Below are 13,861 nucleotides of genomic sequence, written 5' to 3'. Positions count from 1 at the left end.
TACATCAACATATTTATCTGATTATACAGTATTCTTTTTAGAAAATGCACTATTGTCTTTTATTCAGGAATGAATAAGTGTGTAATGTAAATGGACTTTTTATGACTACTGAGTGGTTGTCATTTATTTCAGGAAAATACTGAGAGACTTTCAATAAAACTAGAAGACTTAGGTGAGCTTGAAAAAAAATATACTACAAACGGTAATAAAAGGTTGCTGTGACTTTTCCAAACTTTGTTGGCGTTTACACTGTGTTTTATCAAGTTTTATGATATGAATGCCAGCCTCTAAATCGAAATTCATTTGTCCAGGTGGGGGCAATGTTGCATTAAAAAGCAGGAACTGACCAATCTTTTTGCATCAGATAATAGAAATGCTCCCTTTTCCACCCGAAGTACTTCATTGTCTGCTATTAAAACAATTTATCCTAGAGAACAAAATATTGTATTTATTACTTTTTGAAAGCACTGCTTTTAAGATCCCAGGATATTAATGTGTCAGATGTAAATGCTCAACTATTTATGTGGCTGAGACTAGTATTTTCATTTGGCCTCGTGTATTTTTTTATGCATTTTGAAGTTCAGTGCAGTAATAATATGTAAAAATTATGGTTAACTTTAACCTTTCAGTCTGCAGTTTTGAAACAACTTGTTGTTGGTTATGGTTTTGTTTCTAATAATAATACGAAGTACATTGCTACTACTTACTGGTTGATTGCAAAATTGACCAGCTATCCATTTCTGAAATAATTCCTTTGGCTTGATTCCCCTGGTTTGATTAATATTTACTATTTTCATCAAGTGTAGATATTTTTCCTTTTGTTGTAGTTAATAGACTATATTAATTTTATGCTAATCTAGAAAAATTGAATTTGATTAAAAATAGAAAAATATATTTGCTAGAATTAGCAATAATTTTTCTCTAATTGAATATTTTCTGTTGTTACTGGTTAATTCAGGCTATGAGGTTGCCTAGCGTCAGAAATGTGTAAGACTTTTAACCAATGCAGAGGTTGTTAAGTATTAATAGTGTGTTTGCTGCAACAAATTTTAGCTTTCCTTTAAGTGCTGTGTTATGATTTGCCTCCTAATTTTATGCTTTCTATAGCATATATGAAACATCTTTTTAATTGTCACCTGTAAATGAGTTTTATCTGCCTTAGTTTCAGCCTAGCATTCCCAGTGTAGTCTAAAAAAATAATAGTATGAAGTTGCTTTAGCTGCTGTTGGACTGATTTGACTAGGGTGGTTCATCTTTAAAGAAAACAAGCAGGGTAAAAACCTAGTACTTTTTTAATGGCTGTTGGTTTAATACTGCTAATTTATGCCATTCAGTGTAATCCAATTTTTATGGTAGTCTTTGTTAACACAGATACACATGAAGTATGATAGAAATACTCTTGATGTATGTTGTTTATCTGATTTTGGTAGCAAAATCTTCCTCCTTGCTCTTGGTGTGAGGAACTCAACTGTATAGGTCAAAATAAAATTTCAGAGGGAGTCTGCTTGACTTTTAAACCACTGTATGGTGCATAGGGAAGGTACAGTGAGTTTACACCACACTCTTTGTGTATCCCCCCTGAACCAGATTAATTCCCAGTTCCTGTTGCGTCTTCTCATGTGTCTCTTCAGAAAACCACTTGTTAATGGTGAAGGCACAGTCTTGCAAAGTGGGAGCCTCAGGAGGAGTCCTTCTAGTGTAATACTGCTCCACATCTAGGCTGAACCGTTTTAGGTCTTTAAGGCAAGAATATTTCTGATTTCAGTTGTACATTGCAGCACTATAATTTCAACCTGAGGTGCTGCCATGAAGAGTAGGTGTTTCTTCTGAATAGAAAAAAAAAAGATGTTCTTACTAGCAAAATAGCATGCTTGACAAGGGAACGGGCAGCCTTCTTTTCTGAAATACTGGTTGCTGCCTTTATTACTGTGCACTTGGTTTGAACATTTGGACCTGTCCGTGGAAAAGCTATCAGCTGTTTTGTCTGGCTTTTTGCATTCAGTTGTCATCTTCTGTAGAGTACTCTGAAACCCTGTCTGGTGGATTCCATTTGAGAACTGATAATTTGGAGGTTGCTTGAACAACCCCAAGAACTATAGGATATTTAAAAAACATGAATGAACCTGTACCATTGGACACTAGCCCAGATTTTATAATGGAAAAAACTGGGGGTCATTTTACATAGATGTGTGTGTGCACACATACACACATAATAAAACTTGACAGTATTTACAGTGATAATCAATAAGTAAGGTCTGACACTTGACCTACTCCTGTGATATCTGGTTGTTTGTCCAGGCTGGGAAACATAGGGCAGAGTATCCAAAAACAGCTGCTGAAAGCTAAGGCTCTTAAGTCCAAGTGTTAGCACCTAGGAATGGCGGCCCACATTAGAAGTACCAAACTCCTACAATTCACTTCTCAGTAGACATCTAGAAATTGAATATTTTGGTTAACTGCAAAATTTTAGTAACTTGAAAATGTAGCTGTGTTGCTGTTACCCTGCCCTGCTATTTCCCATGATGGTGAGAAGCTAATGAGGTTTACTGCCCTCAGTTTGATTGGGAAGTCCTCAGCTGCCAGTACAGGTTTTTCTTAGCACGCTCCCTTCTGTTCCCTGCAGCTCTGACATCCTTGCTCCTTGTTTGAGCAAGTCAGCTGGAGCTGTGAATGCCCCAGATACTTCCTTTCCAATGAGGAGTCTCCTAATGAATGGAAACTCGCCAAAAGTTGGGGTTTGCCGCCATCTCTCTTGGATTGACTTTTCAGCAAAGAATTGTCTCTGCTAAAGAGACTACTCTTGCTTATTAAAAAAATGGATAATAATTAGGGTAATAAAGCCAGGAAAAAATCACCTGTTCAGCAAAAAGACAAGTCAAACAGGTAACCCTTCTGTCAGAACTTTACCTGAGACTACTCCTGATCTCTGGCATATTGCCTGCATGGGACTAGCAGAGGTGTTACATAGCCAGTGCTGGGACTTTACTTTCTGCATCTTGTGAAGCATCCATGCTGCTGCCTCCTTCTCCTAACCCAGCAATACTGGCTTGGTGTTCCCAATTCTTTACTTGTATGCAGCACTTCTGTATTATTCTGCTTAGCAGAAACACTGGGAGATGGCGCTCAGGGGTAAATTTGGCTGTGAACAAGCCAATCAAAAGTTTTTTTGGCTCTTTGCTAGGGCAAACCTAACATTTTTAATAAGGCATTAATACAGACTGCATGAGTGGGGAAAAGGGGTTATGCTTGGTCATGGAAATTGGTTTACTTAGTGCAGAAGCTTCAGGCTGTTGTCTCAGATTTCTTCAACAGGTAAATACTATAAGCAAGGGAATCCTTAACCTGTGTGTGAAAATAGCGCATAAAATCTGACTAGGATATGTGGGTGTTTACTGAACCAGCTCTTGCGTGCAGCTCATTCGGTGAATTCAGGGAGACTGAGATTTCATATCCTGTGAGATTAGTGCATCTGAAGGTCTTCTGCTTGGCTCAAATCATTGTGAGAGAGGACACTCTCACACACTGTTGTTGGTTGAGGAAAGTTTTTTTTCTGGGCAGTGTGAATGGAGCAGCAGAGCAGAGGAACATCTCTGTGGGGATGGCTGGGCATACCTCCTGCTGCTGCTCACCTCTTCATCCTGCTGCTGCTGTGCTGCTGGGAGCCAGTGCCTCTGTGTCTGTTACAGTGAGAAAAACCCTAAGCAGTGCAGGGCACAAACACCTGGAGAACAGGAGTTTTGGGGGCTTTTGTTCATTTGCTTTCTCCTTTTTTTTTTTTTTTTTAAGTCCAGCCGGCTCAAACTTTTGTATGTTCTTCTTACAGCCACTTAAATCCCTATAGCTGGCATTGTAGACGTACAGGCATGCAATCCTCTGTCCATCAAAATTATATAAAGACAGATATTTGATCTTTTTTCTTCTTTTTCCACCATCTTCCTCTCTGAGCAAAGCACGATGGCATATCTTATCATCTTCTGTGAGAGAAGGTTGAGACAAGCCTCCCATTATCTTTAATAGTCTGGGAAAGCCTTAAGTGAGACAGGGGTACGGAAGAGCAAGGATGGGAAAGCATGGAGAAGTTTAGACGCGATAAAAAGACATGGATGAGGGCAAGCACAAAAAAGATGGGGCCACACAGTTTTGTGAATTGCAGCTGGATGAAAAATAGTCATGCAGCCATTTTGTGTGTCTGTGATTGCATTACCTGTGTGGGCTACAGGATCTTCTTTTGAACAGAAGGCTTGAACAAAAACTTACTGTTTTCTTGTGAGTACCCAGAATTCTATTTCCTATACAAAAAATATTCTCTACCGTTTTTCAGAGTTTACTCTTTGATGACAGGGGTGCTGACAACAAAAAGCTGACCTTAAATCAGCAAGCCAAAACTGTCTTCAAAACAGAGCTAGCACAAGCTGTGTCTGTACCGTATCAGATGGAAGCTGGATACAGCAAGATACCTCTTAAAAAAACTTTCCTGAGGATAGTAGGACTTTACGCTATTCGACTTCTCTGTTGGGGTTTGCAATGTTATCTTGCTTAGTGTTGCTTTTCTAATTGATAGCTCTTGGCTAGTCAGGATGCAAGTGGATGAAAAAGTGTGTGTCACTTCACTCTCCATTTTCTTACTTGTGATATCCTTTACTATAATTCATTCTTGTGTCTACTATTAAACCACCCTATTTCCAAATCATTTGGTGTATTTCCAACTATGAATCTCATAGAAATGCTGATACCTAGTTCCCTTAACCTTGAAATTGCCTTAGATGTGTTTAACAAAACAAATGGTCAGATTTTGTTAGAGTGTGAATACTAAAAGGTTTAATTGCTGCATGAAGTATAAAGCTCAGAGCACCCTCTGTGAACTCAGAGCTGAGAATCGTGAGATCACACAGAATAAATCTCAAGCTGGAGATTACTTGACTGCTGTAAGAGGTTGTGTGTACCTTTATTCCTGCTGTCCTAGAACTGGACTGACACCAGTTCATCTCTGTGGCTGCTTGGTTAATAATGCCTCAAACCCCTAAAACCTCAATAAACATTTCTAAGTGCATCAGTATTCATACCTGTTCACCTTTAACCTGGGGTACAAGGAGTGCACGGTAAGATACAGTGATGTCAGTTTTCTAAATGCTGGTCTTGCAGACCCACTCTGGGGAAGGAAAGATTTTGTCCTGAGAACAGGAGCTGGGGAGGACATGGGTGACACTCAGTACAACCCTGTACCACAGTGTGCTGTACCAGGAAGAAATCCAGCTGGCTTTCATCTCAGTTGTCGCTTTGTGGCGTCAACAACTGCAGAAGAATAATTGGGTTTTATTGTGAGGCGATCCAGTTCTGAGTGTACAGTCTGAGCAGATACATAGAGCAGGAAGGTGACAGCTTTACGTGTTAGCTTGTGGGAGTAGCTGTAGGCTTCCTGAGAAATGCCTGCGAGAGCTTGTCTTTGTGTTGGATTTGTGATTGGATCATAAGCATTCATACACATCTCTCAGATATCCCAAATAAAGTATTGCTTCCCATTGAGATATTGGCCATAATTTGCTTCATTGCCTGGCGGTTTCAAATTATTTGACAATAAAAGTGTCAGCAAGCCTATAAAAGTAAAACATTATTAGAGGAAGATGATGCTTTATTTTTTAAAAATGGTATACAGTGAATTTATGAAGAAAAGAACATGGCTTTTTATAGTCCACAGTTTTCAAATCTACAGTGTTATACCAAATGTGTTGTGATGCTTCACAGTCAGAGGTTAAGAAAGCTAAAATCAGTATCAAAATGTGTACTATTTTGGCTTGAAAGCCAAAAATGTGACTATAAATTTGTATTTTGTGGTACCAATGTTCTGTGAAAGTAACACAGTGACATCTTACTCGTCTGTATTCTTTCAGAGGCTCAAGAAGGGAAAAGAGCTTTTGCACATCATGTCATGTAGCGTTATCAGTTACAGTAGCAACTTAGAAGCCTGAATTCACTTTAAAATTATAGGACAAGGGGACTGGATTTAAGTGGGTAGAGTGGAGGTTTAGATTAGACATTAGGCAGAAATTCTTCCCTGTGAGGTTGGTGAGGCACTGGCACAGGCTGCCCAGAGAAGCTGTGGCTGCCTCGTCACTGGCGCTGTTCAAGGCCAGGTTGGACAGGGCTTGGAGCAACCTGGTCTAATGCCGCTGCCCATGGCAGGGAGGTTGAAACTGGATGAGCTTTAAGGTCCTTCCAGCCTTAACCAGTGTCGTGGTTTAAACCCAGTCAGGTAATTCGTTCGCTCACTTCCCCCCCTTTTCTTGCCCTCCCCCTGCTCTCGGAGGGACGGAGAGGAGAATCGAAAAGAATGCAACTCCCACGGGTTGAGATAAGAACAGTTTAGTAACTAAGGTATAACACAGATCACTATTGCTAACACCAATAATAATAATGATAAAGGAAATAACAAGGGAAGAGAATACATCATCTCACCACCAGCCGACCGATAACTCGCCCCCCCCAGCCCGACCAAGCTCCGACCGATACCTCCTCCACCCCTGCAGTCTCCCAGCCCTTCCGGCTAACTCCCAGTTACCTCCTGGGCATGACGTGCTGTGGTATGGAATACTTCTTTGGTCAGTTTGGGTCAGGTGTCCTGTCTCTGCTTCCTCCTGGCTTCCCCTCCTCCCTGGCAGAGCATGAGGCTCACAAAGTCCTTGGCCAAACCAAAACATCGCTTGTTATCAGCTCTGTTCCCGAGCTGAAAGTCAAAACATTGCACTGCACCAGCTACCAAGAAGGGGAAAAATGACTGCTACTGCTGAACCCAGGACAACCAGTCTGTGATTCTGTGATTCTATGAAAATCAACAGGATTTGAAATATTTTCTCCAGACTCCCCTCCTCAGTTCCTGCACAGGGAGCAGAAGCCCTCTTTGGTTGAATGTAGAAAGGCCTAGAAACTCCTGTAATAAGGGCACGTCCAGCTGATGCTTTCTGCAAGGCTGTGGCATGTGACATGTGTTTCTGCTTCTTTTCAATTTGATGCCAGTTTATGTACAAAATTATTTTAAGTTGTGGTGTCAGACTTTTTCTACATGAAAGGAATGAAATGCTTTTAGTAATTTTTGAAGGTGACTTCTAAAGCAGATGCAGAATGCAACTTTTTTTGATGCTCTTGGCTAATATATTAATGATACATAAGTGAGTCATCCTCTCAGCAGAGCAACTGACGGGTTATCTGATTTTTCTCATACGTCACATTGTTCAGTTTTAGTTAATAATGTTTACAGTATTTTGCAATATGTTCAGGAGGAAAAGCTTGTATATATGCACAGAACTGAGACCTTCCTTAGGAGAGCTATGCCCATGCTTCCAAGAAGGATTTTGGAATATTTTTGCTATGCATCTTTTACTTGTGGTATAGCTTCTTACTTATTCTAGAAAACAAATTGTAACAGTAATACGGAATTTTTAGAGATGCTCAGGTCTTCTTACTGTTAAATCTGCTGTATACATCATGTACTTTTCACCCTGAAAAGGAGCGAGCCAGGTAGGTGTTTGCTGCTTTTGCTCCCAACAAAGTAATGCAAAGCAAGATTAGCTTCTCTGTCTGAAAGTTTTAGAAGAGCTTGAGCTGTGCAATAAAAGCCTTCATCAGCTTCACCCTAAATCAGTGAGAACTTTGACGTACAACCACACATCTCTCACTTACCAGCGATACTCCTTCTCCAGACACCTTCCCCTTCAAGATGCCTCAGAAACCTGAAAACCTCAGACATATCTTCCCTGCATTCATTGAAATCGGCAATTAACAGTTACATCCTTGCTGAAAAAGAAGTGGGAAAAGGGACGTTCTGGAATGAAATTTTTCTTCATTCAATAGAAAAATGAGTTCACAGTTGAGTTTTGTAATAGTCAACGTATACAGTCTGCTAGATGTATAGCACTTTGAAAGGTAGATACAATGGAGTTCAGAGACAATATTATTGCATATACTGCTGTAGATCAGGCAGTTCTAAAAAGGTAATCCATAGATCAAGACGCCTGTAAGGCCTATTTTCGTTTGTGTATTTTATTTGTTTAGATTGCTGCTACATTTGATAACAATACAAATAACATTAAGTAGTTGTTTCTGTGCAAGACCTTTTGTAAGACTTCATTATCAGGGAGGTAATTTAGTCCACTCAATTGAGAACATACTAAAATACATTTATAATATCTCTTTTACTAGCAGTTCACTAGCAGTTACTATATAATTTCAGGGTAAAATAAATGTATTCTTTTTAAGGAACCTGCTTTTAGAAACTTTTTCCAGTTTGTCAGCTGGAGAAGATAGTAGCTCACATGAATCTTATTTGACTTAAATGTGCTTCAACACTTATTGTGCCTGGCAAGCAAAGATATGAAACTAGGATCTTCTCAGCCTCCCATTATTTTCTCAGGATAACCACAATATTTGGGCTATGTCCATGTCTTGGGCAACATTTTAATTAATGGATATGTTCCCAACTGAAGTTAAATGGAAGAGAATTCCCAATACAAGCCAAAATATCTCCCAAATGTACAGTTTGGTTTGGATGCTTATTCACTGAAGCACACAGGCTGGATGATACATTGTGCTCCAAGGTGGAATTTGATCATCTTCCCTCATGTCTTCTCTTGTCTGGAAGCCAAGAAACCTGAACAAATGGTGCTTCCTAGTTTGAGACTTGTTTTGGTGTACCATCAGCTTTGTGATATTCTTTTTCCATTACTCAGTGTTCCAGTAACTCAAAAAACTATTTAACAACCACCAAGTGATGAATGAGTTTGAGAAAATGCTGGTAATTGTAAGGTTAAAGACACAGCTTTGCCTGTGGTAAATTCAGAATAACTATTCTTCAGGTAAAATACAGAAAATGTAGCAACTTCCACTAGATATGGACAGGGAGTTTGGAAGTTCTTGGTCACAGCTTTACTGTCACCATACTGAGCTGACACTTAAGAGTTGTAAATGCAACAGAGTTAGGCCACAAAGGTGCTGCGAATCCCACAAAGCAACATGAACTTTGATTTGTGATTTTGAAAGGATTCAATCTGGGATAGGTTGAAAGATTTATAATTAGTCTGAAATCTGTATCTTCTTGGCACGTTAGAGAATGTAGCAGCTTCTTGCGTGATTCTTAGTTGCTGCAACTGGTTTTCTGTATCCTTAGATTTTCTTTGTGTATCATTAGTTATTTTTAGCAGTGAATCTAACCATAAAATCAAAACTTAAGCAGTGTTGATAGGGTTTCTGATTTTGAGGTTTGGCTAGGCTGGCTTACGGTTGCTGTGTTGGTGTCGAATCCTGGGGGGGTTTCTTACCCTCCGGGCCTGACATTGTCTATTGTGTACCTTTTTTCAATTAGCAACTTTCTGGTTTTAACATACCAAATTTCATATTTTTGTGAATGTATATAGTGTTGAGTTTAGCTCTGTGTGTTCATAAATAGCTTTGCAGTTCTTTCTGTGGTGTTCTCCTGAGGAGTTTGCTCCTGTAGCTTTAAGCCTTGTGCAGTTCCGCATCTGTAAACTATGGGGTTTGTTCCTGAAGTTCCAGTCCTGCAAGTCTCTCTGTAGGTGAACCTTGCCCAGTTTGGGGAAGCTGGTGGTGACTTCAGCAGGGCTTGCACTCAGTGTGAAGATTTATTCTTGGAGGAAATTGTAGGGTGGATTTTAAAATTTCTTGGAGTAAATTTCATTGATATGTGTCTCGGTATGCTGCGCAGCAAGAAAAGCCCCAACCCTGCTGGAATATTACTTGGCTTTATCATGATTGCCTTTGTTTACTTATTGTCCATTGCTTGCAGTGGCAGTTATTTTGGAAGTGGTGAACATTTACAGCCAAGTGCTGTAGCACTTTTTATGGTAGCTTATGCTTATCTTTACTTAGTCATCTGTGCTGGTTGGTGACAGAGCTACGCTGCACAGTTTTCCTAATTATTGCTGTAATTAGGACTCAGTGGCAGAGAGGGTGTCCCTGTGGAGTGTCCTTCCTTCTGCTTGTGTTGTCTGACTGAGCCTGCTGTGAAGCAGAAGCAAGAGGAAGAAGACTCCAAGGTTTTCAAACATAGTAAAGGAAAATTATATTTCTTGTGATGACAAGAATCTCATACAGTCGTTCGAGGTGACTGGAAGAAAACGTAAATTAGCAGATTTCAATTCTCATTTGTTACCTAAGAAATCAGGAGGTTACACAAATGCTGTGTGTCAAGACCAAAGTCTTACAATACATGCCTACATGTAATCAAATATATGATGAACTAGGGGGCCTGTTGTTTGATCCAAATGGTTACTTGGTTGTTTTCCAGATTTGTGATCCTACTGAAACCAGTGCAGTGCCTTATCAGGTAGTCTCAAGAAGCATAGTACTGCAGATGCCTAACTGGGTTCTCACAAGGGTGTAGAGACCCATTTGCTATTCTTTGTAGATTGATTTTTGGCAGCTGAGCAATCAGTGATGATCATTGATTCATGTATAGAATAAATACACTTTTCAAGGGGTAAACTAGTTTTTTTTGTCCCCATAAAAGAAAGCAGTTAATTTTTTTTTTTTTTCTTCTGATGCAGGAAACTGTATAAAATGTTTTTTTTTCTGGTTGGATTATCCCATAATCCTTGTTTCTTTAATCCCTGTTAGGCAAATTTGTCTTAAAGGGAAGATTATACTGTGAGGAGTGGCAGTCAACCTTTACTGGGGATGTTTTAATTTAAACCATCAGATGCATTTTGACACTTAGATACAAAAGGCCATAATTTAATTAACATTTTTCTGTTAAGTTTTGAGGTTAGACCCTCTGTGTGGTGCTAGCATTTCTCAGGAAAGAAAAAAACAATGTGTGTTTTCTTCTGAGAAGAGACCTGGAACTGAAGAGCATGGATTCCTCACGTACTTCTTATCTTCCTTCATGCAATCTCTCAGTGTTTTCATCTAGGACTAGCACATCTCATAAGGGTGTCCACTTAAGCCATAGGTAATGCAGATACTCTTCTGCTGGCAGATTCCAAGGGACTGTTTTATTATTTTACTTAGGAACAGCATTCAAGTGGTGGCCAACTCCCAAAATGCAGGTAGCTTTTAAGTGCACAGCAAGAGAAGTATCTTCTGTTCTACTCTTCTCTGGCATTAAATTTTCATTTCTTCCCCTCCTCTGTTTCCTTTTCAGCCTGTTTGATATGGGAGGAGAGTATTACTGCTACGGCTCTGACATCACCTGCACCTTCCCTGCGAATGGAAAGTTCACTCCTGACCAGAGGGCTATCTATGAGGCAGTGCTGAAGTCATCACGGGCTGTAATGAAAGCAGTCAAGCCAGGTAAAAGATCAGTACATATCAGCAGGGATTGACAAGTTTGATGGAAGCATTCAGGCTGTTGAGACACTTATGTTTAGATTTTAGAAAGTGCTGGAAAGGAGCAAAATGACAAAATTAATTTGCATGTTTAAACAGCTCCTAATGGAGGATAGAAATAGAACACCCAACATTTTCCATAAAATGATTTAAAAAAAATCCCACATAAACAATTATTAATAAGATTAAGAAGATATCTTAATATTCTGCTTTTTTTTTTTTTTAATTCCTTTGAACTAGTGGTGACAGTTACACAGGTGTGTGTTTGCAGGAAGCTTTTGCCAAAGACTGAAGTCAGAGTCTGAGTGAACATCTGTGGCATGCTTCAGTTTGTTTCAGGCATTTTCTGTATTTTACATGTAAGTTCAACAGAAATCTTCTGTTGAAAAAGAGGATGGAATGTGTGTCCTTTGAGGAGGTTACTCAATTAGCCTTAAAAAGCTTTGGAAAGCACTGACTATTGGGTATTTCTCTGTAGGCTGTTAAATTGCAGGCAACCTAATTCATCAAGTGTACATTTTTCATAGTTGAAACAACTGCCTGGCTTGATGAAAATCTTACTTTTCTCTGATTCTGCTTTCAGGGCAGCCAACAAATGCTTTTTGAGCTAACTGCTGCTGTGATTTTGAGTATTTCACTGGTGAAGGTACTTGAGCATTTCTAAGTATTACTAATAGAACAGCTTTGAGAAAAACGCACTTAGTGCACAAAGCACACTTATCCTTTAAATTTACCACATTAGCATAGTTTTTCTGGATTGCCAGTCAGAACATGCGTAATTTTCCTGTTACAGAAGCTGGCAGAAGCACCATTTGTTCGAACAGTTTCGAAGGGAGCAGTAACAATTGAGGCTTATCTGCAAAATGAGACTGGGTATCTTGCCATTTTAATAACAGTGTGCATTCTTCGTCATCTGCTGTTTCTCCCCTGAAGAATCTTGTTCCTTTCTGCTTCATAGTTTGCTTTACGTTTCAATGCCACCTTTAATTCTATGTAACTGTTTTGGCAGTATTTCATGCTAATAAGTTGCAGACTGTCTTCAGAACTTGAGAGCTAATATGATGCTGTACTGAGGATGGTGCAGAGAATTCCTCAGTTTACTTAACACTTTATTTACAGTGTCAGAAAATAAGAACATACTGAGCTAAGCGTTTCTGAAAAGCAGTTGTAAGGATCCTTTACTAGCCTTGGGAATTTGAAATTCACAGAGAATTCATTCTGGATGTCTGACAGAAGGTGGGACTGAACTTTTGTTCCCACTGTGCTTTAGTTGTCTTGCATGGTTAGAAAAATGGTGCAAATGTATTTATGCTGTTTATAAGACTAGTAATCATGAATTTTCTGGCTATAGAAAACAGGTTAAACACACGTTCTGTGGGTTGGTTCATTGATTTGTTTCACTTGGTATTTCTGTGTACTGAAATGCAACCTAGACCTTTCGCATCCTGTTGAATTACAGGTCTGGGTAGACACCTTCAGTGTGCAAAATTTTTCATCACATGGAAAAGTCTGCTCTTCAGGTGCATATGGCTGGTACACTAGTTCTTCAGCAGCAGTCCATCTGCCAATGATGCAAAAAATCTGACAATATTACTATATTTTCCTCTAATGATCTCTCAAAAAGATACCAAAGGCCAAAGACTCTAGTACTGAAATTGGCACGTAACACTTAAAATAGGTAGTTGTCAAAAAACATTGACTGTCTCAAATTAATTTAAAATGTTCTAAAGACAATTCAAACTGAAATAATAAGTTGAATTATAGAGAGTTCCTCTTTTATATACAACTTTAAATAATTTTAAAATTGGATATTAAATAATTATCGAGTTTCCAATCACACACACCTTTTCTTACTAAAGGGGACATAGGAGGTAAGACATTTCTGGTAAGTGCTTTCATAAATCCTTTTAAAGAAATGTATCTTCTTTGTACCTTCCACTGAATTCCTTTAAATAAAATATTTTGGCTAGGTATTTTAATTGAACACTGAGACAGAGAAACTGCCATATCATGTGCTAGTTGAAAGGAGCACTGGATCTCCTGGAAGGCTAATACTCCACTGTAGAAAAGAAGAAATAGAAACACTGACCTTTATAGCATGGATTGTGTCACATACTTCTCAGGCCACTGAGAAACCCCAGAGCCCCTCAAACGGGTGGATGCAAGCTGAATGTATTGTTACTGCTGCCCAGAGAAAGCTGTTTCTGTGGGAGAGGCAGCAGCTGCCTTCTTCTCATTGAACAAACCCAATTTGTTAACTCATTGACTAAAGCAAAAGGATCTGCTCCTGCGGGAGCCTGGGACAGTCACAGAGGAGAGCAGGAAGGGATGATGTGAATTCAGCTCTCAGGTGTCTCTTCTCTCCCTGGCTGACAGAAAGTTAATACATTAGGTCTCTGAAGAAGGAGGCAGAAAAGCTAGTGGGTTTATAGGCACTAAAGGTAAACCCCAGCCCCATCATGTTTTAGTCAGATTTCTGAATTACAGAGCCCTTGCTCTTTTTGCTATTCTTTCTTTGTTTCCGTTT

General features: G+C 39.3%; 1 protein-coding gene across 2 annotated transcripts in view; it reads left to right on the top strand.

Moving 5' to 3' along the window:
- PEPD (peptidase D) overlaps positions 1 to 13,861 on the top strand; it is a 141,030-nt gene that overhangs the window by 89,782 nt on the left and 37,387 nt on the right. For both annotated transcript variants that reach the window (XM_062604884.1, XM_062604885.1), the window contains one exon: positions 11,150 to 11,298. In XM_062604884.1, coding sequence (XP_062460868.1) covers positions 11,150 to 11,298 — 149 coding nt within the window. The remainder of the gene's footprint in view (positions 1 to 11,149; positions 11,299 to 13,861) is intronic.

Source organism: Pezoporus occidentalis, unplaced genomic scaffold (assembly GCF_034315485.1).
Source record: "Pezoporus occidentalis ecotype Australia unplaced genomic scaffold, CSIRO_AGI_Poc_V1 ctg89, whole genome shotgun sequence".
NCBI classification, from domain to species: Eukaryota; Metazoa; Chordata; class Aves; order Psittaciformes; family Psittacidae; genus Pezoporus; species Pezoporus occidentalis.
The sequence above is the reverse complement of the archived record's forward strand: the minus strand, read 5'-3'. Positions and strand labels throughout refer to the sequence as shown.